The sequence below is a fragment of the Ambystoma mexicanum genome, chromosome 6p, assembly GCF_040938575.1.
Source record: "Ambystoma mexicanum isolate Mex_15411 chromosome 6p, UKY_AmexF1_1, whole genome shotgun sequence".
Taxonomy (NCBI): Eukaryota; Metazoa; Chordata; class Amphibia; order Caudata; family Ambystomatidae; genus Ambystoma; species Ambystoma mexicanum.
Genome location: NC_090935.1, coordinates 113870737 through 113893051, shown reverse-complemented (window position 1 = coordinate 113893051; position 22315 = coordinate 113870737). Strand labels below are relative to the sequence as shown.

General features: G+C 48.6%; 1 protein-coding gene across 1 annotated transcript in view; it reads right to left on the bottom strand.

Annotated features, from left to right (window-relative positions):
• The window catches only part of VCP (valosin containing protein), a 274541-nt gene that overhangs the window by 126777 nt on the left and 125449 nt on the right, over nt 1-22315 (bottom strand). The window contains exons 11-12 of the mRNA XM_069626812.1: nt 2711-2875; nt 2487-2609 (exon numbers count right to left, since the gene is read on the bottom strand). Coding sequence (XP_069482913.1) covers nt 2487-2609; nt 2711-2875 — 288 coding nt within the window. The remainder of the gene's footprint in view (nt 1-2486; nt 2610-2710; nt 2876-22315) is intronic.

Here is a 22315-nt window from a genome sequence, read left to right as displayed (position 1 = left end):
CTCCTTAGGATTGGTGCCTAGCAGTGTTGTGGCACCCTTGAACTGGCAGCTCCCTCCAGCCCTTTAAGATGGGTAGCAATACCCTGGAGATTATGGGGATGCATATTTTATTCATACATCAATCAAGACAACACAAATAGTTTGGCAAAGTTGGTCTGTTTTAATATCTACAACGAACATTAGCAATCGCTCGATACAAACTCTTACTTCATTAAAAAGCTAGGCTTTTATAACCAAAATTGTTAATTACCAACGATTTGACCTGCATCATTACCAACGTCATCCTACATGACAAACTACAAAAACCTAACGGGAGGTGGGATTGGTTCTAAGTGAATAACTAAGCATAGGTTCCATATCTGTATAGCGTAACGGAGAGAAATAATTGGATAGTTATCAGGTGGGGCAACTAAGCCCTCCCCTTAAACTGCCCACTATGAACGTCACGTGGTCCCCTACAATTGGTTGGCTTCTAACCCCCGTCAGTACTTTTCCAACCAACTTTAGCAGCACGCAGACTGAACAACCAGGTGCGGGTGAGCTCATCTTAGCACTAGCTTCCATACCAATTAGCATAACATCCATCACCACCTCAATGGTCCAGTGTCAATTAGCGCTTTGAAGTTGGCCTCTAGTTTGTACTGTTCTGAGAATTTTTAAGGAGTATGGGCACCAGCCGGCCTCCGTGCGTAGGTGTGATCATCTTGTTCGTCCAACTTCCTTCAGTCACGTGAATGGACACCATCAATTAAGCCTTTTCGCGCATTTGATTTTATTCTCCAATAGTCCTCGGACGTCTTTTGTTTTTGCTTGACCTCTCTGAACAGGAGCTTTTGATCGTTCACGTTAATTGTATCCAATGTCAGTCAATTCCAGTTTGATAAGACCTTGGCTTTCTAGGCTCAGTCAACTCCTTAGCTGAGCTTCCATTCTATTTAATTCAATTGCTTTTCTGAACTGCGACACTAAAAGGAGGCCTTCTTGTTTGTTCAGTACTGCTTATATGTGTAGTGGAAACATCCATCTTTACTTGTCCAAATATATATATTTGGCGCTTGCTGCGGTATAATTATTTAAAAGCATGTGGCTAGCTTCACGATTGCTGCTTGCGTTTCATTGCATTTGTACACGTTTAAACGAACAAAAATATCTTAATCAGGTTTGTGGCATAAGTTTCTTCATCTTGATCCCAAGATATAACTTATCCTTGGTACTTCTTTGCGCTTTGTAAATCGTCTGCCTCTGGTCATCCTTCTAAATGGGTGTCTATTCAACTTTGTATGATGTCACCATTCATCTTTGCCATTTAGTTTCTCTGCTTCTTGAGGAATCTCGTTCAGATGGCCATCATATTGTCTTGTATGCGTTACCTCCCATATTCTTAGGTATAGGTATTCTTATGGGTACTGCACAGAGCCCACGCTCGTCTCTTTGCTGGTTTACCTGTTCAGTATAGGTCACATACTTGGGTCATATTTTTCAGGTAATTGTAGGCGTGGCAGTTAGAGTGGGGGTACTTGGCTCCTCCACTACACCCTCATCATTAGGAGATTTACATGAGAACACATTTGCAAAGATATACCACGTCTAACGGACATCTTTCTTGAGGACAGGATAACCTGCTAGAAGATTGCTAGCTAGAAAAGATGGCAACAATCGATCATGAGCAAAGGAATATTAAGTGTAGTGTTAACATCTTTATTCTCGGCATGTTCGTTCTCTAACTAATTAATGGTTATTTTTGTCCAATCTGCTGACAGTATTCTGAAAACTGCTTTAAATCGATTCTAAAAGTAAATAGTGGGTCACCTATCAGAGAAAAACCAAAGTGAATGTCTAGATAATCGTGAATTTTGGAGAGTTACTCACTGTGGTTTTTCATTGCTAAGAGTTTGTCTGCGACCTAAATAACTTTTTAAACATTCTGCCTAATTTGTATTATTAAGTGTGTTCTGTGTGTGCTTAACTGGGCCCTTCACCCCTCTCCTGCTCTTAGGTTCAAGCCTTGCTGCTCCGTCACACTACCCAGATAAAGTTTGGCTTGATATTAGGGTCCATAACTGTTCACCACAATAGGGTGGCATCTCAGAAAGCAGATAGACAACATCCATCTTAATCAATATGCCAAGCCTATTGCATAGACTACTATGCCCGGATGTCAATATTGCTCATCACATGTCTGTAGACTTCATTGCTAGTATGTTTCCAGCTGGTCATGGCTTTATGTCCACATTAATCTAAAGGCCAGTCTTGCTAAGCTTGTCGGACTTAATTGATCAGTGAAGAATCGAGACGTGATTCTTATTGACAAATACAACAGAAATGTTTGTGAAAGGCAAAAAGTCAAATTTAAATTATTTCATGATGACAGCCTCAATATAAAGGGGGGGGGAATGAATCTTCTACTGTGACCCCCATACATTAATACATAAGAATCCTGCAAAATCCTTATCCATGCAGTTTAAATAACAGTAGCATCTACTAACCTGTACAAGCTCTTGAAGTTCTCTCTTCACGTCCTCAAGACCACCAATGTCTTCCCAAGTCACTTGAGGTACCTCTACAACAGTCTCGCGAAGTGCCGATGGGTTGCTCTGACTCAATGCCCACTACACAAAATGGAAAAACGTTACCCATTAAAATGTCTTTAGATGGCAGAACCTTTAGTTTAGGAAAGATGGATTTAATGAAATAGCCAGTGGGCGATTACCCTAAAGTCATCCATGGTCACAGCCAAGGAGTTCATCACTTCAGCATCTATGGTTTCGTCTTCCAGATCAATTAGATCCATTTTCTTCCTGATTGCCTGCAAAGCAGCCTCTGAGCACAGAGCAGCCAAGTCAGCACCAACATGTCCATGGGTCTCATTGGCCACCTAAAGAAACAACAAGGGATGAAGCGCAAATATGAACAAAAGCAGAGTGCAGCAGGTACTTTGTACTTTAAGGTCATTTATAATCCTGCACATGTTATTGCTCGAGTTAGGACAGTTTTCCTGAAGTGCAACGAAGGGCTTAGTAAAACCATTGAACTGAGGCAGTACAAGACTCCACTTTTAGTATAAGGCCGTACCACCAGAGTTCAGGGTAACGTAGACAGCCAGGCTCATCTTATGATGGAGATAGGGCCGTAGAATCAGTACCAAGGAATTGTAACACAAGTCCAAAGAAACACTGAAACTATGCATTGTAAGGTAAATGTTACTTACCTGCAACTATGGTTCTCCAGCATGGGTCTGGCATGGATTCATATACTCATGAATATTCCCAGTCAGGCCGGTGTTGGGGAAAATTCTCAATTCTCTGTTAATTCCATTCTACCTTAAAGACCACAGCTCTTTTACTGGAGAGAGCGAGACCTTTTCCCACACTCATGTATTTTTATTTGAACCATTTGTTTCTTTTGGTTTTTGGAGGGACACCAGCTTGCGTACTTGACTACAGCTACCGGAATTGAAGATTTGCCAGTTGCCAGCTTTTTGACCAGTACCAGGGCAGTGCAGGAGTACCCCCCCACCCCCCCCCCCAACATCCTACCGCTTATCCCCACGATTGAGGCCCAGGACCAGCGAGATCTGCTTGAACCAAGGTCACCAGCTGCATCTTTTTCTTCATTCTAAAACGGTACTGTAAAATCAGACAGACTACTTGCCTCTCGCTGTGAAAGTGCTTGAAACCTTCACAACTCACAGGCCTAATCAGCTTGTGACCCAACATATGATTCTTCTTGCTACAAACTATTCCCAAGAACCGTTGCAGACTTTTCCGTTTATCTACCAGAACTGCCTTACCCTATCCAAGACTTTAGCCCATTGCCTTTGGCCTAGCCTATTGAATTGACTCTTCTGGTGAACTCTAAATAACTGCACTAATATTTGTATTCTTTCTATGTTCTGGTAACCTATGCCTTTTTGCTCCTCCTTCAAAGTAGTCTGAATGCCTCAAACTTTAGGTGTATAGTACTGAAGTATATTTGTGTACGATAGTTAACTGCCTCCTTCTAGTGAATGTTTTATAACTGACTGTTGAATGAATTAATAAGTGTTTAACCAAGAAACCTTGAGTGTAAGAGTTTTTGAACACCTGTGATTGTAGACCTAACATCCTTACAGCTCGCATTCCCTCTTGAGATAAGCCTGGCTGCTCAGCTCCGCTACCAAAACCTGTAGTACAGACTTATACCAAAGGTTGGTTTTGCTTACTCCTGGAGTCCTAGTTGTGTTTAGTGGTCCCAAAGGGTACTGAATACAAACTGTGCCCAACACTGGTGGCAGGCGGTGAGGATAAATTGTAGAGTTGTTAAATTGAGAGTTCTGCTTTACTTTTGTTTAAATAGTAACCTTCACAAGGCTAAGCACCACTAGAAAATCAATTTTATCATGCCTGATATGGATAACTTCAGACAGGAAGCCCTGATCATTCTAACAGACCAACTGAAAGATGTGTAATGTCAGGAATCTCCCTGTTAAAGGAAAGAATAACTAATTGATTGAAAGATTGAATTATCAAAGTCTGAGAAGTAGGGCTGTCACCCCTACTCCTTCAGAAAATGTGGAAAATGTTTAGGAGGATGATAATGATTCAGAGTGTAACTCTGAAGTTATTGAAGGGTCAGAAGAGTTAGACGAGTCTCAGGATGTGAGCACCCCTTTACCTCAACAAGCTCTTGGGCCTCAACCTTTAGCCACAGGGACCCTACCAGGTCCAGTACTGAGTCGTCCAGAATGTGCCTCTCTTGAAAAAAATTAGACTTCAGTTAGAGTTCAAAAGGCACCAAATGCAAACTGAAAGTAAATAAAGAAATCAAACTCGGTGAAATGGAAATGCAAAATGCTCTTGAAAATGTTTCCATCCCAGAGTCTTCTAGGTCTTCCAGTCCTAAGAGACCATGCATGCCTAAGGAAGCTGTATGTATGTATGAGATGAAGCCCGATATTTTGAATCGGTTGGTTCCTTTAGATAACTATGGGATTCAGCGTTTTTCAGGGAATGGGTTGATAATGACATGGTATTTTGTAACGCCTTTTGTCTAGGCTCCCCCAGTTTGCAACTGATGCGGTAATGGAGGTGGGGGAAACTTGAAAGATTGGAGTATGAAAATGTGAAGCTAGCTTTCATAGCTAGATTTGGGGAAACTCCTTCCCAGTACCTTAAGAGGTTTAGGACCCTCAAAAAGAATGATGGTACCCCTTGGGCTATGGTGTGTGTGAATGTTTGAAGCGCTCAGATGGTTGGGTAAAGGGTTACAGAGTTAGCACTTTTGAAGGAATGAGAACAACAAGTTACTCTTACCTGGTAACGTTCTTTCGATGGGATGGTCCGACGACGTCTTCCATATCTAGGACAGTAATCACCACAGCTGTGCTGCTTGGGAAAATCTTTCGGCATCTGCGTCGATACGCTGCCCTCGAGGACTTCCTCCGACGGCCGACGTCACTGGATGTTATAAGTAGGACGCACGACGCCCGTAGCCTCAGTTGTAGTTTTTCCCAGAACGTGTGACACCAGTCTTCTGCCAGTCTGACCACACAAAGCCTTGCGGAAACGTAAGCTGCAAAAGAAATTCTGTAGCGGGGAAGGCAGGGAGGGAGCGATATGGAATACATCGTTGGACCATCCCATCGAAAGAACGTTACCAGGTAAGAGAGTAACTTGTTCTTCAAGGGGATTGGGTCCTCCGACGTATTCCATATCTATGACGACTCCCAAAGCAGTACCAATTCAAGGAGGTGGGATAAGAATTTAGAAAACAGAAATTTAGAATGCCCAATCAAATTGCAGAGTAAAGGACCGCCTTGCCAAAGGCCAGATCCTGCCCAGGATGGAATCGAGGGAATAGTGACGTACAAAAGTATGTACAGAAGCCCAGGTGGCTGCCTCACATATTACGAATAGGAACACCCCTCTGTAGGGCAGTAGAGGCAGCCATACCCCTGGTAGAATGGGCCCGTAAACCAACCGATGGGTCCTTACCCGCCAAGCAGTAACACTCCGAGATAGCCAAAATAATCCAGCGAGACAAAGTCTGTTTCGTCACAGCTGGTCCCAAACGCTTTCCAGCGTAACCAATGAAGAGTTGATCGTCCAGTCTGACCCAGGACATGCGTGAAATATAAAAGCTTAACGCTCTCCTAGGATCAAGCCTATGAGCCTCTCCTCTTCCTTACCAGGATGTGGAGGAGGATAAAACGCCGGAAGAACAACCTTCTGGCCTAAATTAAATTCCGACACCACCTTCGGAAGAATGGAAGGACGAACTCCAAGGACAACCCTGTCCTTATGAAACACAGTGAAGGGTGGCATAACTGAAAGTGCCTGTAACTCACTCAGCGAGCGGAAGTGACCGCAACCAAAAACAGTTTTAAGAGTTAACAGTCTCAAAGGGCATGAATGCAAAGGCTCAAATGGAGCACCCATCAGAAACTTGATAAGGTTCAAATCCCAACCGGGCACCTGGAAAGGTGACGGAGGGAACACATTAGTGAGCCCTTTCAGAAACTGAGAAATTGAAGGAATTTTAAAATAGGAAATTCAGACGAGCGCTTAAATATGGACAGCGCCGCCAGGTAACCTTTAATGGTACCCACTTGAAGGCCCCTGTGGGCCAAAGAAAGCAAAAAAGATAGAACCATGGGAATGTCACATGCAAAAGGACCCACATTCTTAACCCTGCATCAGTCGCAGAACTTACTCCAACGGTACAGGCACAGGCCGTCTGGCCGAGAGCAACACCTCCATCACGTCTTCAGGGAGGTCCCAATCCTTATACCTCAACCTTTCAGAAACCAAGTGTGAAGGTTGAGGGATCTGACCTCTGGATGGAGCACCTGACCCCGCTCCCGTGAGAGCAGACTGTCTCGGTAGGGAAGACGACGTGGAGGGCAGATGGACAAGTCGAGAGGGTCCGGGTACCACGTCCTCCGGGCCCACGTCGGAGCAATGAGGATCATCCAGGAACCGAACCTCCGCAGCACTTGCGGAATGATGGGGACTGGAGGAAACTCGTGCAGCAGTGGGAATGACCACTTCACCACGAACGTGTCTCCTTAGGCTCCTTTCGGAAGAAATTCCCACGAGCAGAACCTCTCGCACTTCCGGTTGACAATGGAGGCGAAGAGATCCACGTGAGGGGTCCCCCAAAGGGCGAAGATCTCCAGGAGAATCTCCCGAGCCAACTCCCACTCGTGAGAGATCATGCTCTGGCTGCTCAGAGCATCCGCCGTCTCGTTTTCGTCTCCGGCCAGATGAACTGCCGAGATCGAAACTTCCTGCTGGATTACCCAGAACCAGAGCTGCATCGCCTCCCTGCACAGAGGAAGTGACCCTGCCTCCCCCTTTTTGTTGAGGTAGTGCATGGCCACCGTGTTGTCCGTCAGGATCAGGACATTCTTCCCTCGCACAGTCGGCAGAAAAGCCTTCAGGGCTAGCCTGACGGCCCTCAGCTCCAACAGATTGATATGGAGTCTTGACTCGGAGTCAAACGACCGCTGTCTGTCAACTCGTTGGCATGAGCTCCCCATCCTGTGAGGGATGCGTCCGTCACGATCATCACCTCCGGCCAGGGTAGCCAAATTGGAGCCCCCTTCATCAGATAGTCTTCGACAGCCCACCACAGAAGGTCCTGGGCGACCGAGGACGGCACCTGAACAGGGTCTGACATCCTGCCGGAGGACTGAGACCACTGGAGCTTGAGTGACCATTGCAAAGATCTCATCCGCAACCTGGCCTCCGGCACCAGAAGAATGCAGGATGCCATGAGGCCGAGCAATCTCAAGAACTCGAACGCTGGGAGACTGAGCAAGCTGAAACTTGTGCACCATCTGCTGAATGTGATGAGCCCTCACCTGGGGAGGAAAACACTGCCCCCGGGATGCGTCGGGCACTGCTCCGATGTACTGGAGCCTCTGAGTTGGTGTCAAATGGGACTTCTGTAAAGTGAGGGAGAAGCCCAGCTTGTGGAGGGAGTGGCAGGTGACTGACAGATGATCCAGGACTTAATCGGTAGAGCGCCCCCTGATCAACCAATCGTCCAGGTAGGGGTAGACGTGAATCCCACCTTTCCTGAGGTGCGCCACCACCACTACCATGAGCTTGGTGAAAACCCTCGGGGCGGAGGTTAATCCGAAAGGCAGGACCCAAAACTGAAAGTGCGAGTCGCCAACCGCGAACCCCAAGTACTTCTTGCGCTTTGGATGTATCGGCACATGAAAATAAGCGTCCTTGAGGTCGAGAGACACCAACCAGTCCTGAAGTTGAGAGAGAGTAACAATCTTGAACTTGTCCTTCCTGAGGAGTTTGTTCAAACCATGCAAGTCCATGATGGGTCTCAATCCCCAGTCTTTCTTGGAAATCAAAAAATAAGGGGAATACCATCCCTTGTTCCTCTCCACTACAGGCATCAGTTCTATGGCGCCTTTCTCCAGCAGGGATTGAATTTCCTGCGCAAGGAGCGGATCCGGACTCTTCAAAGCGATTCCCTGGTGGATTGTCTTGAGGCCTCTGCCGGAAAGGAAGACAGTAGCCGTGGGTTATGATCTCCAGAACCCACACATCTGAAGTAATGGCGCGCCACTCTGCAAGATGCTGCGCCAGCCTTCCCCCAACCGGCGAACCATGGGACATGGCCTCATGACTGAGCTGAAGTGGCTGCAGCGTTGCCTGAGGGCAAAGAGGCAACAGCCCGAGCGGCCTTGGCACCTCGAGCACCTTGTTTTCCACCTCTGGCACTCCTACAGTGGCCCCTTTGACTGGCAGCTTCTCTCGCTTTACCAAAGGACGAGTAATAACGAAAGGAACCTCCCCTCCATTGCTGTCCCCTAGGACGAAAAGGCGGAGGTTGTCAAACTGCAGCGCCCAACGACTTCGCTGCAGATTTTGAGGTCTGCAACCTCTCAAGGCTCTCGTTAGCCTTGCTGCCAAAAAGATGTTCCCCATCAAAGGGCATGTTGAGGAGCCGGGACTGCACATCGGGAGCAAACCCCAACTTCCGCAACCACACAAACCTGCGTATCACGGTGCTCGCCGCCATGGACCAGCTGACGCAATCTGCCATGTCCAAATCCGACAGAATGGCCTCACATGGCATTCTTGCCATCCTGAACCATGGCAAGGAAACCATCCCATTCGTCCCCTTCAGGAATATGTTCAGCCGCTAAGGAAACAGTTCCACAGAGTGTGCGTGAAAAATGACAAGGCACATACAGAGTTGGCCGCTTGAAGCGCCATACCCCCTGAAGAAAACACTTTCTTCGCCCAGCCGTCAACGCTTGTCGTCCCCATCAGGAGGGATGGTAGGATATGATGCTTGCTTTGCCGGAGCCGTAGCCGCCTGCACCACCAAACTCTCCGGAGTGGAGTGCTTTGACAAGTAGCAGGGGTCGCTACTGGCTGGGCGGTAATTTCGCGGCAAAGACTTGCTCACTGTCGGGAGACTCTCCGGAGCAGTCCAAGCCGCCGCCACCCTCCTCTGCACAGCCATATGAAACGGCAGTACCGGGTCAGTTGGTGGACCAAGGTTGAGGATATCCGCAAGGTCATCCTGAAAAACTCCCCGGGTGAGCCGACCATCCCAAGTACTCGGTGACCCTCGACATAAGGCGCCGGTACGAGGAGTTGACATGAGTGCCAGGCTCAGGCCTACAAAACTCAACTCCGGAGAGTTGTCCAGCCCACTAGCATCGTGCAGGGACTGCCTCAGGTCTTCAAATTGGCTATGGCCCGAGAGAATCTCGTCTGACACCGAATTAGGAACCATGCCATCATCAGAGCCCTCATCCACCTCTGAAATAAACTCAGGATGGCGGTAAGAAGGCACAGAATGTGAACCAAAGCCATTCTTGACCTTGGCCAGAGACTTTCTAGGGGGTTCCACCGAGCATCAGGGTACCCCCGTCGACACAGCCTCGAAAGACGTCGAGGGCATAGAGTGAATTGGCGTTGAACGCGGCACCGACCACATCGATGGCCTTGACACAGGCCTCAAGGCCTGAGCCCCGAGCGTGTCCTTCGACAGCCTGGGTGCCGACGACTTCTTCGGAGGCGGGGCCTCCAAAGAGTCAGTCGACGACCCCAGCGCCGGCGTCTTGCTCAAAGACATCACAGGTTCACACGGTCTCGAGCGCGTCGAGGACCGTGACCTGGACCGGGCATGACGAGAACGATTCCTCTTGTCCGAGCGGTACCTCTCCCGCAAATCGTGCCGACCACCCGAGCCCAAAGGCTTGGCAGGCGTCTCTCGACCAATCACGACCGACCCCACTCGGAGGCAAGGACGGACCGGTGGCCTGCGATTCGAGAATCGCTAACATTTTCTTCCCGAAGCCCATTCCTTCAGCGTCGCCTGCTTGGTAGGGTAAGCGACCCACCGACGGGCGGAGTTCTCGGAAGAGGACGGGGAAGGCAACCGATGACTGCGCTTCCGGGAGTGCATCAAAGAGGCAGAGGAGTGGCGGGACCGACTCCGGGACCGAGACCCACTGGACTTCTGACGACGCGGAGAGTCGCCTCTTGAATCTTCCATCGAAAGCCCTGCAGACCCCGACTTCCGTGGCTTAGACACCTTACCTACCGATAACTTCTTGTGCTCCCGCAAGGCTTTAGACGCGAGCGACTGGCAGTCGACACAGTCATCCATGTCATGGGCCTCCCCGAGGCACCAGAGGCAGGCGTCGTGCGAATCCGTAACCGACATCTTGGACCCACAGTCTCTGCACTTCTGAAATCCCGGACGCGGGGTGGAAGACGAGGTAGACAGCCTTCACGAAGAAGAAACTTCACAAAACGAACAGGTTCGAAGAACCGAGAAACAACAGAAACTCCAAAGAGTCGAGGCGCGCCGAGATCTCCGAAGCGAACAAGTTCGCGGAAAAAATGGAACTGAGGCTACGGGCGTTGTGCGTCCTACTTATAAGATCCAGTAACGTTGGCTGTCGGAGGTCGTCCTCGAGGGCGGCATATTGACGTCATCGACGCAGGCGCCGAAAGATTTTCCGAAGCAGCACAACTGTGGTGATTACTGTTATAGATATGGAATACGTCGGATGACCCAATATCCTCGAAATCTATTTTAGCTGGAATCCATTTTTTATGCCTGCTCTCCTGAGCTGAGACAGCACTTGGCTGACTCTAAAGAGCTTGATCCCAAGAACCTAGCAAAGGCTGCTGACTTGTAGGTTGCCAACAGGTCTACTCACAAGGATATTGGGGCAACTCAAAAAGGATGAAGGGAAGCAGCAAAATAAAGATGGTAAAGAGAATTCAATACCTCCAATCCAAAAGAGGGCCCCAAACAAAAAGAGGGTAAGCCACAAGGGAAACCGAATCAGGCTAGTGAAACCTCTGGTGCCAAACCAGAGGGAGGTCACCAAAAGCCCCCATTTGTGAAAACATTTGGAAAATGTTATGCTTGTGGGTCAACTGACAATGTGAAAGGGGATCCCAGATGAAAGGTTAAACCTTCAGGGATCCACACTGCCTCCTTAGCCTTCTCCCCAGAGGAAGAAGTACATGTGACAAGTGTTAACTTTCAAGTACTGGCTGAAGACCCCATTAGAGTCTCTGCCAGTGTTTGTGTCCCTGGGTCTGCGGGAACAGCAGAATTTAGATGTCTATAATTTAATTCCAGATAACACAAAAGAATATTACAAGGAGAGAGTACTTGTAAATGGTCAGGAGACCCCTGCCATTAGAGACACTGGGCCAGCATTACAGTGGTGGATGAAACCTTTTTCAAACCTGAGGATGTTGCCAAGTCACCTAAAGGCCTCACTAAGCTTGCTGGAGGCCCTGTCCAACTGCTTCCAAGACTACCAGCTCTCATCCATTGCAACATGACTGTCAGAAAACCCAGGTACAAAGTGAGGCGACTGGGAGAGTCCTGTTGGGGAATGACTTAAAGACTCTTGTAGTTGTATCAAGCACCCCCAGTTCTCCCAGTAAAAGGAAACAGGAACAGACAAAGAAGGCCAGAGAGCAAATCCTAGTGGACTCAAGAGGTTGTTACAGGAGAACCTATAGCACCCAGTCCACAGGAAATGCCAACTTCTATTTCCAGGAAAAAGGAGACAAAGGGGAAACCCAAGGTCTCGGGAAACCAGAAGGATTACACTTCTGTGCATCCAACAAGGACATCCCTGAAAGGACTGTCCAAAGTCACCTGTGACTACTACACCAGCTGAGGCGGAGTGAGAAACAACCAGGAGAGGTTGAATAAGCTGCTGAAGATTCAGAGCAGGAAGACCTCCCCGCCCGTTGGAGATCTGGATCCTAAAGAACATCCTGAGCTGCAGTCGTTACTGGCAGAAGATGGCCCTTCTAGGGCAGACTTCAGCAGAGGTCAAAGAGAGTGTCCTACTCTTGAAGGACTTCGGCAACAGGCAGCTTCCCAGCTGGAAGGGCAAGAGCTAGGGAAGCATAGGTTGTACTGAGAGGATGGCCTCTTCAACAGTGAACCTGGAGTAACTTACAAGTTCTCAACTGCCTACCATTCCCAGATGAATGGACTGGTAGAGAGGTTTAACTGTACTATGAAGAGCATGATAGGTGCTTTAGAAGAAAGTGGGACCTTCTACTGCCATGCCTTCTCTTTGCTTATAGACAAGTCCCTCAGGAGGGAGTTGGATTTAGTCCCTTTGAGCTCCTCTATGGTCATCCAATTAGAGGTCCATTGGCCCTAATTAAGGAGGGATTGGAGAGTGCTCCTTCCCCCAAACCAGCGAGAGTCACTGACTATGTGTTAGGTCTCCGCAGGAGAATGACACACACAATGACAGAAGCTTCTGATAACTTTAAAGCAGGTTTGGCTCTGGTGAAGCATTGGCATGACCAGAAGGCCAACATGGTTGAGTTTACTCAAGACCAGCTAGTTCGTTATGGTACCTACAAGGCAGAGGGCCTTACAGGACAAATGGATTGGACCCTTCAAGGTTGTGGGAAAACGTGGAGATGTCAATTATTTGGTGGATTTAGGCAATCCTAAGGAGGCCCCCAGGGTCTTTCACACCAACCGTCTAAAAGCCTATGTCTCTAGACCAGAACTGGGAGCTTTGCTTCTAGCCCCTGCTCAGGAGGAGGAGAGTGAACCGCTACCTGACCTCAGGGGACAACCTTTAGATGGGAAGATAGGAGTTAATCTCTCTTCTAATCTGACACTGGAACAACAGGAGGATTGCAAATCTCTGTTGAATCAGTTTGCCTCCCAGTTTTCACTATCACCAGGCTTGACCCCTTGGGGCCAGCATGATATTCTCACCGGTGACTGTTTACCTGTTAAAAGCAGAGGTTACAGGATGTAAGAACCCACATAAAGCAAGAAGTCAACAAGATGCTTGAACTCGGGGTAATAGAGCCATCTACAAGTCCATGGTTGTTAGGCAAAGTTTGTATGCAGTACTTCTTGGGACCACTACACACAACTAGGACTACAGGTGTAAGGAAAACCAACCTTTCATAAATCTGTACTACACAGTTTTGTAGTAGTGTTGCTGAGCAGCCAAGCTGATCAAGAGGTAATGTGAGCTGTAACGATGTTACACAGAGGTCTATAATTACAAGTATTCAAATACTCTTATACTCAAGGTTTCTTGTTAAAAACACTTAATTTATTTCAGTCAGTTATAAAACATTCACTAGAAGGATCACAAATCATATTTGTGATGTCATCTTTGATGTCATGGGTGTTATATTTAGTAGTGCGCGGTGGTGGCGCGAGTTATGGTTGCTTGGCTTATCACAACGGTCGAATTTCAGGGGGTTTTCAGTTCTACTTGTCATATATGGGATACATTACTCACCGTAATCATATTTCTGATGCTTGTATCTGCTTAGATTCACATGCTGTGCATAGGCCGACATCTAGTGGAAGCTGCGGAGTATTACAGTTTGTTTTTCGAAACTCGAAAATGGGCGTCGATACAGGGCATGCCAGTAATACTATCCCTAGTGTGACGTCCACTGTACCCAAGATCCCTCACGCGTCTAGGATCCTCAGATTGTATTTTTTCTGACATGAGGTAGCATGAGGAGTAGCGCGAGTACAGATAATCCAAGCAGATAGAAAGGTAAGACTACAAGCAACCATGCGCCTTCTCTCGGAGGGGAGGAAGGGTGGGTCGCATGTGAATCTAAGCAGATACAAGCATCAGAAATACGATTACGGTGAGTAATGTATCCCTTCTGAGGCTTGTGGAATCTGCTTAGATCACATGCTGTGCATAGATTAGCGAGCAGTACCTGAAGGAGGTGGGATGTGAGAAGGGTCATGAGCAAATAAGTGTCTTAGAACCGCTTGTCCCACTTGTGTATCTGCCTTGGAATGGGTGTCAATGCAGTAATGCTGAGTAAAAGTCTGAATAGAGCTCCAAGTAGCTGCTTTGCAAATGGTGTCAAGGGGTACATTTGCAATGAAAGCCAGAGTGGCCCCAATGCCTCTAGTAGAGTGGGCTCTTGGCGTGAAAGGCAGAGTTCTTTCAGAGAGTGAGTAACACAGCTGGATACAGTTAATAATCCACTTCGAGAAGGCACCTTTAGAGACGCGATCCCCCCTCTCTGCCTGTAGCTACGGAGACAGTTGATCTGTTTTTCTTAGCGGTCTGGTCTTATTTACATAGTAGAGGACCGCCCTACGCACATCTAGGGTGTGTAGTTTCACCTCAGCCGAGCTTTGAGGGTACTGGAAGAAAGCCGGAAGCTCGATGGACTGGTTTACGTGGAATTTAGATATAAACTTAGGTGAGAACCTAGGGTGTGTGCGTAAAACCAGTTTGTCTTTATGGACAGTAAAGAAGGGATCCTGCACTGACAGAGCCTGAATTTCACTGACCCTTCTTATAGAAGTAATAGCTACTAAGAAGGCCGTTTTATAAGTCAGGTGTTTGAGACTGCTTTTATGCATGGGCTCGAAAGGGGGTCCCATGAGCTTAGATAGCACCACATTAAGGTCCCACCCTGGTGGTGGGTTTGAAATAGGACGGTGAAGTCTCTTTACTCCTTCCATGAAGGCTTTAACTACTGGTACTTTCCACCACAAGACCTTGTTATGGGAAGTGGTGTATGCTGACAGGGCTGCCAGGTGTACTTTCAGCGAGTTAAAAACCAATCCTGCGTCTAGCAGGGGGAGCATGTATGTAACAATAGTGGAAGGAGTGCAATCAACTGGGTTGATTTGTCTACTCTGGCACCAGATAACGAATCTCTTCCACTTGTCAAAGTAACAGTGTCTTGTGTTTGGTTTCCTAGATTCCTTTAGGATGTCCATACACCTCTGTGGTAAATTGAGATGTCCAAACTCTATGACCTCAGGAGCCATGCTGCCAGGTTCATTGAGTTGGGTTGGTGATGCACTGTTTGACCTTGGTGCTGGGACAGTAGGTTGTACCAGGCTGGAAGTTTGATGGGCTCGCACACCGCCATCCTGCATAGGTGTGGGAACCACGGTTGTCTTGCCCACATGGGAGCAACTAGGACGAGCGTCATAGACTCTGTTCATCTTGTTCACCACCTTCCTGATGAAGAGTTGGTGGAAAAGCGTATGCAAACATCCCTGACCAGTTCATCCACAGGGCGTTCCCTTGGGAGTCTGGTTGGGGGAACCTGGATGCAAATCCTGGGCATTGTTGGTTTTCGCTTGTGGCGAATAAGTCTATAGTGGGGAAACCCCACAGAGAAGATATTTTCTACGACCTCTCTGTGTAGAACCCATTCGTGTTCCTCTGGGAGGGAGTCTCTGCTCAGAGCATCCGCTAGGGAATTGAGCTCCCCTGGAACATGTTGTGATGACAGGAAGATGTTCCGTCTGAGTGCCCATATCCAGATTTTCTGGGCAGGCTTGGACAGATTTGGCGAACGAGTCCCTCCTTGCTTGTTCAGGTAGAACATGGCTGTTGTGCTGTCCGTCCGGATCTGCACTGACAGGTTTAGTAGGTGGGGCTCGAACGCTTGAAGCGCTCTGAATACTGCCAGAAGCTCTAGCAGGTTGATGTGGTTCTTGGCCACTGAGGGAGACCAGAGACCCTGAGCTGTGTGGTGGAGATGGTGAGCTCCCCACCCCGTCAGACATGCATCGGTAGTGACTACCGCCTGTACTTCGGGATCGTAAAAGGGTTTTCCCTGTGCAAGATTCTCTCTTGTCCACCAGTGAAGGCTTTGTACTAGTGTTGGCGAAATGACCACTAGATCGTCCCACTGACCACTTGCCTGAGACCACTGTTTCGCCAACCATTCCTGCATGGGACGCAGGCGCGCGTGGGGGACCAGGTAAATGCATGACGCCATCATGCCCAGTAAACGCATTGCTTTGCGTACCTTTATTTGGTGACCGGAATGATAGTGGACTTTGCAGTAGTATATTCCGAATTCTTTCCTCTGAAGGAAATGTCAACCCCTCTCGAGTATCTAGGATTGCTCCTAGGAACTGTTTGGAGGTGCTTGGCACCAGGCTTGACTTTTTCTCGTTGATTGAGAAGCCTAATTCGTGGAGGAGGTCGATAGTCCTTTGAATGTTTGTCCTGCAAATTACTGGGGTTTCCCCCGTTATGAGCCAGTCGTCCAGATAAGGGTACACCAGCATTGCCTCCCTGCGTAGGTGTGCAGCCGCCACCGCCAGTACCTTGGTGAATACCCTTGGTGCCGAAGCTATCCCGAAGGGCAGTACCTTGAATTGGTAGTGCCGACTGTCCACCTTGAAGCGCAAGTACCTTCTGTGCACTGGGAACATGGAAATATGAAAATAGGCATCCTTCATATCCAAGGTTGCCATGTAATCCCTTTTTTAGGAGGGGGATTACGTCTTGTTGTGTAGTCATACGAAACATTTGGGGCTTGACATACTTGTTGGCAGGCCGTAAGTCCAATACTGGGCGCATTGTCAAATCTTTCTTTGGCACAAGGAAGTAAGTTGAATAAATACCCTTGTTTACCTGGTGTCCCGGGACGAGTTCTATCCCATCCTTTTCTAGCAGAATGGCGATCTCCTCGAGGAGAATCTTCTGATGTTCTAAAGAGTGTATTCTCTGTCGTGGAGGATGGTTCCGGGGACGCTGCAGTAGTTCTATACAGTACCCTGTGGATACTGTTGACAGCACCCATCTGTCTGATGTGTACTCTTCCTTAGCCTGGGTGAAGTTGGAAATGCATCCCCCTACTGGGGTTGCGTGAGAAGGGACCCTGAACTGAGCGTCACTGCTTTGGTGGAGGCGTGCCGCCTCCTTTGCTGGGGCTGCCTCTGCCTTTACCACGACCTCTCCTATTACCCCTGCCGTAACCCTGGGTAGACTGTTGGCTGTTCCACTGTGTACCCTGCCCCTGGGAATAGTTAGATCCTCTCTGGGAATTTTGGCTGTGTGGGCGACGAAAATTACTAGTCCCTCTCTGGTTAGGGGGTTTATTGGTTAACTGGCCAAGGGACTTAAGTGTCTCGTATTCGTCCTTGGCATTCTTCAGTGCATCCTCGACCGCCTTACCAAACAGATCGGCTTCCACCGGTTTGTCCAACTATGATGCCTGGGTTTCTGCTTTAAAACCAGACTGCCGTAACCACGCATGTCTCTTGATAACAGGGCCTTCTGCTATCAATCTGCCTGCGTTGTCCGCAGCGTCAAAGGTTGCTTTCAAAATGCAACCAGACACGGCTCTACCCTCAGCGGAAATCCAAGCTAACTGGCCCTTTAAAGGTTCCGGAGCAGAGGCTATGAGTGCTGCGACTTCTTCCCACTGATGGCAGTTGTAGCTGGCCAACAGGGTGGTGGAGTTTGCAATCCTTGCCTAATAGGCGGACGTTGAGGCTACTTTCCTGCAGAAACCATTTAGTTTTTTGCTCTCCTTGTCTGGAGGAGTTTCGGACGATGACAAGGGTGTTCCAGCCCTCTTACGAGTGTTAGTGACAACTAGGGAGTCTGGCTTCAGATGTCCTCTAATATAGAGAGGGTCAGACTGGGCTGCCCTGAAAAGTTTTTCAACCCTGGGATTGACTGCTCTGGTGAGGTTCGGGTTCACCAGGGACGGGTCTATTCTTCGCTGAATGGACTTAAGGATAGGGATGGTCTGGGCAACAGGCCTCCTTTCTCCCACTAACTCCTCGGCGAAGTCCCTCTCCTCCTGGACACCGTGGGTGTCAATATGGAAATGTTCTGCTGCACGTGCGAGAACCTCGTTTAGGAGGGGTTGGTTATCGACAGGGGAGTTGGTAACCAGGACTTCGTTTTCTACCGGGGAATCTACTCTGTAGGTTTCAGGGTCTTCCTCTTCTTGGTCCTCATCATCCCCATGGTAGCCCGTCCCGGTTTGCTCTTCTACCATGCCAAATTCTTGGTCCTCAAAGGATTATCACTTGTCATAGTAACAGTGCCTCGTGTTAGGATTTCTTGATTCTTTTAGGATATCCATGCATCTCTAAGGTAAATTGAGATGTCCGAACTCTGGACTTCAGCAGCCATGCAGCCAAGTTCATAGAGTTGGGGATGCACTGTTAGCCCCTAGTGCTGGGAGAGTAGGTTGTACCGGCACGGGAGTTTGAGGTCGCACACCGCCAGTTTGCGTAGGTGTGGATACCATGGTTGCCTTGCCCACAGAGGAGCAACCAGGATGAGCGTCATTAATTCCCTGCGCATCTTTACCACCTTCCTCATCAGAGGGGTTGGTGGAAAAGCGTAGGCAAACATCCCTGACCAATTCATCCATAGGGCATTCCCCTGGAAGCCTGGCTGGGGGAACTTGGATGCGCAGTCTGGGCATTGCCTGTTTTCGCCTAGGAGCTAAGAGGTCTACTACGACTTTGTGTAGTCGCCACTCGTGTTCCTCTGGGAGGGGATCCCTGCTCAGAGCGCCTGCCAGTGAGTTGAGATCCCCTGGAACATGTTGGGATGACAGGTAAATCTTCTGTTCGAGCGCCCATTTCCAAATTTTCTGGGCAAGCTTGGATAAGTTTGGCGAACGAGTGCCCCCTTGTTTAAGTAAAACATTGCCGTAGTGCTGTCTGTTAGGATCTGCACTGACAGGTTGGGTAGGAAGTGTTTGAACACCCAAAGCACCCTGAAGACTACCAGGAGTGCTAGCAGGTTGATGTGGTTCTGAGCCACTGTGTGCGACCAGAGACCCTGAGCTGCATGGTGCCGGTAGTGGGCTCCACACCCTGCTAGGGAGGCGTCTGTTGCGACAACGGTCTGGATCGTAGAAGGGTTTCCCCTTTGTCAGATTCTCTCTTGTCCACCAGCTAAGACTTTATACTAGTGTTGGCGAAACGACCACTAGATCGTCCCACTGACCACTTGCTCGAGACCACTGTTTTGCCAACCATTCCTGCATGGGTCGCATGCGCAGCCACGCGTGGGGAACCAGGTAAATGCAAGATGCCATCATGCATAGCAAGCACATCGCTTTGCGCACCCTTATTTGGCGACCAGCTTGGTATTGAGGAATTTGCAGCAACAGATTTCAAATTCTTTTTTCTGATGGAAAGGCTAACCCCTCTTGGGTGTTTAGGATAGCTCTTAGGAATTGTTTTGAGGTGCTTGGCACCAGGCTTGATTTTTTTTCTCGTTGACCGAGAAGCCCAATGAAGAGGAGGTCAGTAGTTCTTTGGATGTTGTGTCTGCAAATCAGGGGGGACTACTCTGTAATGAGCCAGTCGTCCAGGTAAGGGTACACTGGGATTGCCTCCCTGCATAAGTGTGCCGCCACCACCGCCAGTACCTTGGTGAATACCCTTGGAGCCGAGGTTATTCCTTAGGGTAGCACCTTGAATTGGTAGTGCTGGTTGTCTATCTTGAAGCGCAAGAATCTTCTGTGTGCTGGGAACATTGAAATATGAAAATAGGCATCTTTCATATACAATGCTGCCATGTAATCCCCTTTTTTAGTAGTGGGATTACCTCTTGCAATGTAGTCATGCAGAATTTTTGTGGCTTGACATACTTGTTTGCAGGGCGCAAGTCTAATACAGGGCGCATTGTCGGATCTTTTTTGGCACAAGGAAGTAGGTTGAATAAATACCCTTGTTTACCTGGCTGCACGGGACGATTTCTAAGGCATCCTTTGCCAGTAGAATGGCGATTTCCTCAAGAAGGATTTTCTGGTATTCCAACGAGTGTACCTTCTGTCGTGGAGGATGGTCGTGGGGGCGCCCTAGTAGTTCTATACAGTACCCTGCCTGTGGACACAGGACAGCACCCATCTGTCCGAAGTGATCCCCTCCCATACATGGGTGAAGGTGGAAATGCGCCCCCCTACTGGGATGCAAGGGGGGGGGGGGGGGGGGGAAACGCGAAGCGAAACTTCACTGTTCACCAGTTGGCGCACCACCTCTGGCAGGGCTGCCTCTGGCTCTAGTGCAGCCCCTGCGTTGCCCTCGGGGGGAGCCCCAGGAAGTCTGGAACCGATTGTTGGCCCCACGAGGTTCCTTGATTTTGATAGTTTGATAGTTAGAACTTCTTTGTGAGTTTTGGACGCGAAAGCGACAAAAATTATTGTTTCCCCTTTGACCTGAAGATTTATTTGTGAGTTGGCCGAGAGACTAATGTCTCGTACTCCTCTTTAGCCGTCTTTAGGGCTTCCTCTACTGCTTACCGGCATGTCTATGAGAGTGGCTTGAGTTTCGGATTTGAACCCCAACTGCCTTAGCCAAGCGTGGCGCTTTATTACTGTGCCTTCGGCTATTAATCTTCTCGCATTGTCTGCTGCATCAAAGTTTGACTTAAGGTTGCATCCAGATACAGATCTTCCGTCTGCTGCGATCTGGGCCAACTATCCTTTAAGTCGTTCCGGTGCAGAGGCTACGAGATCAACTACTTGTTCACATTGGTAGCAGTTATAGCTTGATAAAAGAGTGGTACTGTTAGCAATACGTGCCCGATAGGCTGACGTGGAGGCAACTTTCCGACCCAGAGCATATATTCTTTTGCTCTCCTTATCAGGAGGTGCTTCAGAAGAAGCTAGTGGTGTACCTGCCCTCTGTCTGGTGGTTGTTACTACCAGGGAGTCAGGTTTTAATTGACCCCTTATGTACATGAAATCGGAGGGTGCAGCCCTGAATAATTTTTCCACTCGTGGGTTAACTGCACGAGTAAGATTTGGGGTTACCAGCGAGGGATACATTCTACGCTGGATAGACTTTAATATTGGAATGGCTTGGGCAATGGCTCTCTTGTCCCCTAAGATTTCTTCCGCAAAATCCCCATCTTCTTGGACACCCTCTTTGTCTATCTGAAAATGAGCTGCTGCCTTAGCCAGTACCTCATTGAGGAGAGGCTGATTGTCAATCGGCGAGTCAATCACCGGGGGCGGTCCTTAGGAATAGGATAGTCAAGATTGTAGGCCTCAGTTTCCTCTTCCTGGTCCTCATCCCCATCCCCATAATAAGAACCCCTGTCTGGTCTTCTAGCATATGTGTTTGTCTCCTCTCCATAGGACTCTGGATGGTAAGGTTCAAATAGCAAAGGGTTTGAAACCAATCCCTGCGCCGGAGCCTCAGAGCAGAGTCTTTTAGAAGGGGGTTGAGATTCCTTGGATCCCGAAGGGGCAGAGATAGCTGGTGTGTTCGCATAGCTATGGAAATAATTAGGGTCTTTTTCATAAAAATTAGCAAAAAGAGACATCCTTCTCATTACCCTATCAATATCTGCTGAGTTCCATTCCTTGGAACGGGAATAAATCTCTCCTGTTCTGGATCCTCATCCATGCCCATATCATGAGGAGTGGGAGGGACAATTTTACTTTTAGGAGCACTTTCTATCACCTTAGGGGCCTTCTGTTTCTCTTTATGGTGTTCTGAAGGTTTCTTGCGTTGTTTATCCCCCTTCCCGTGACTAGAGGTATGTTTTCCGTGAGTTTTAGGGGTTTCCCAGGGTTTCGACTTATCGCGTCGAGATGCGGAGGTGGTAGAGGAAGGGTGCCGAATCTCGGTAGTAGATGCTACATGCTTTGACTTGGGAGCATAGAGGTCGGAGCAGTCTTCAGACGAGCCTCTGGAACTATTGAGAGTGCAGCACCTTTCTCAAATGTGAACGGTTGGTCTTTGTCATGGGGCAATCGTGAACGCCCAGAGGACATAGAATCTTTGGACCGCTCTCTGTGCCTTTTTTTGCTGATCGCTCGACACACGTGTCGAGTCCCTGCTGGGGCTTGTGTGTTTGGAGGGAGTGGTGTGGGTTGCGCCTCTGCCGCCGAGTGTTGTCCCCATATCTGGGCCGCTGGCCAGTCTTCTGAGGTCGGGGGCCTGCGCGTGGGCGTCTGAAGTCACCCCTCTGCCCTCGCCATCTGATACGTCAGCGTTGCAGCCATCGCTAAAAGCCCCTTCGGCGTCCATGGCCTCTCGTTGCCGGACGTAG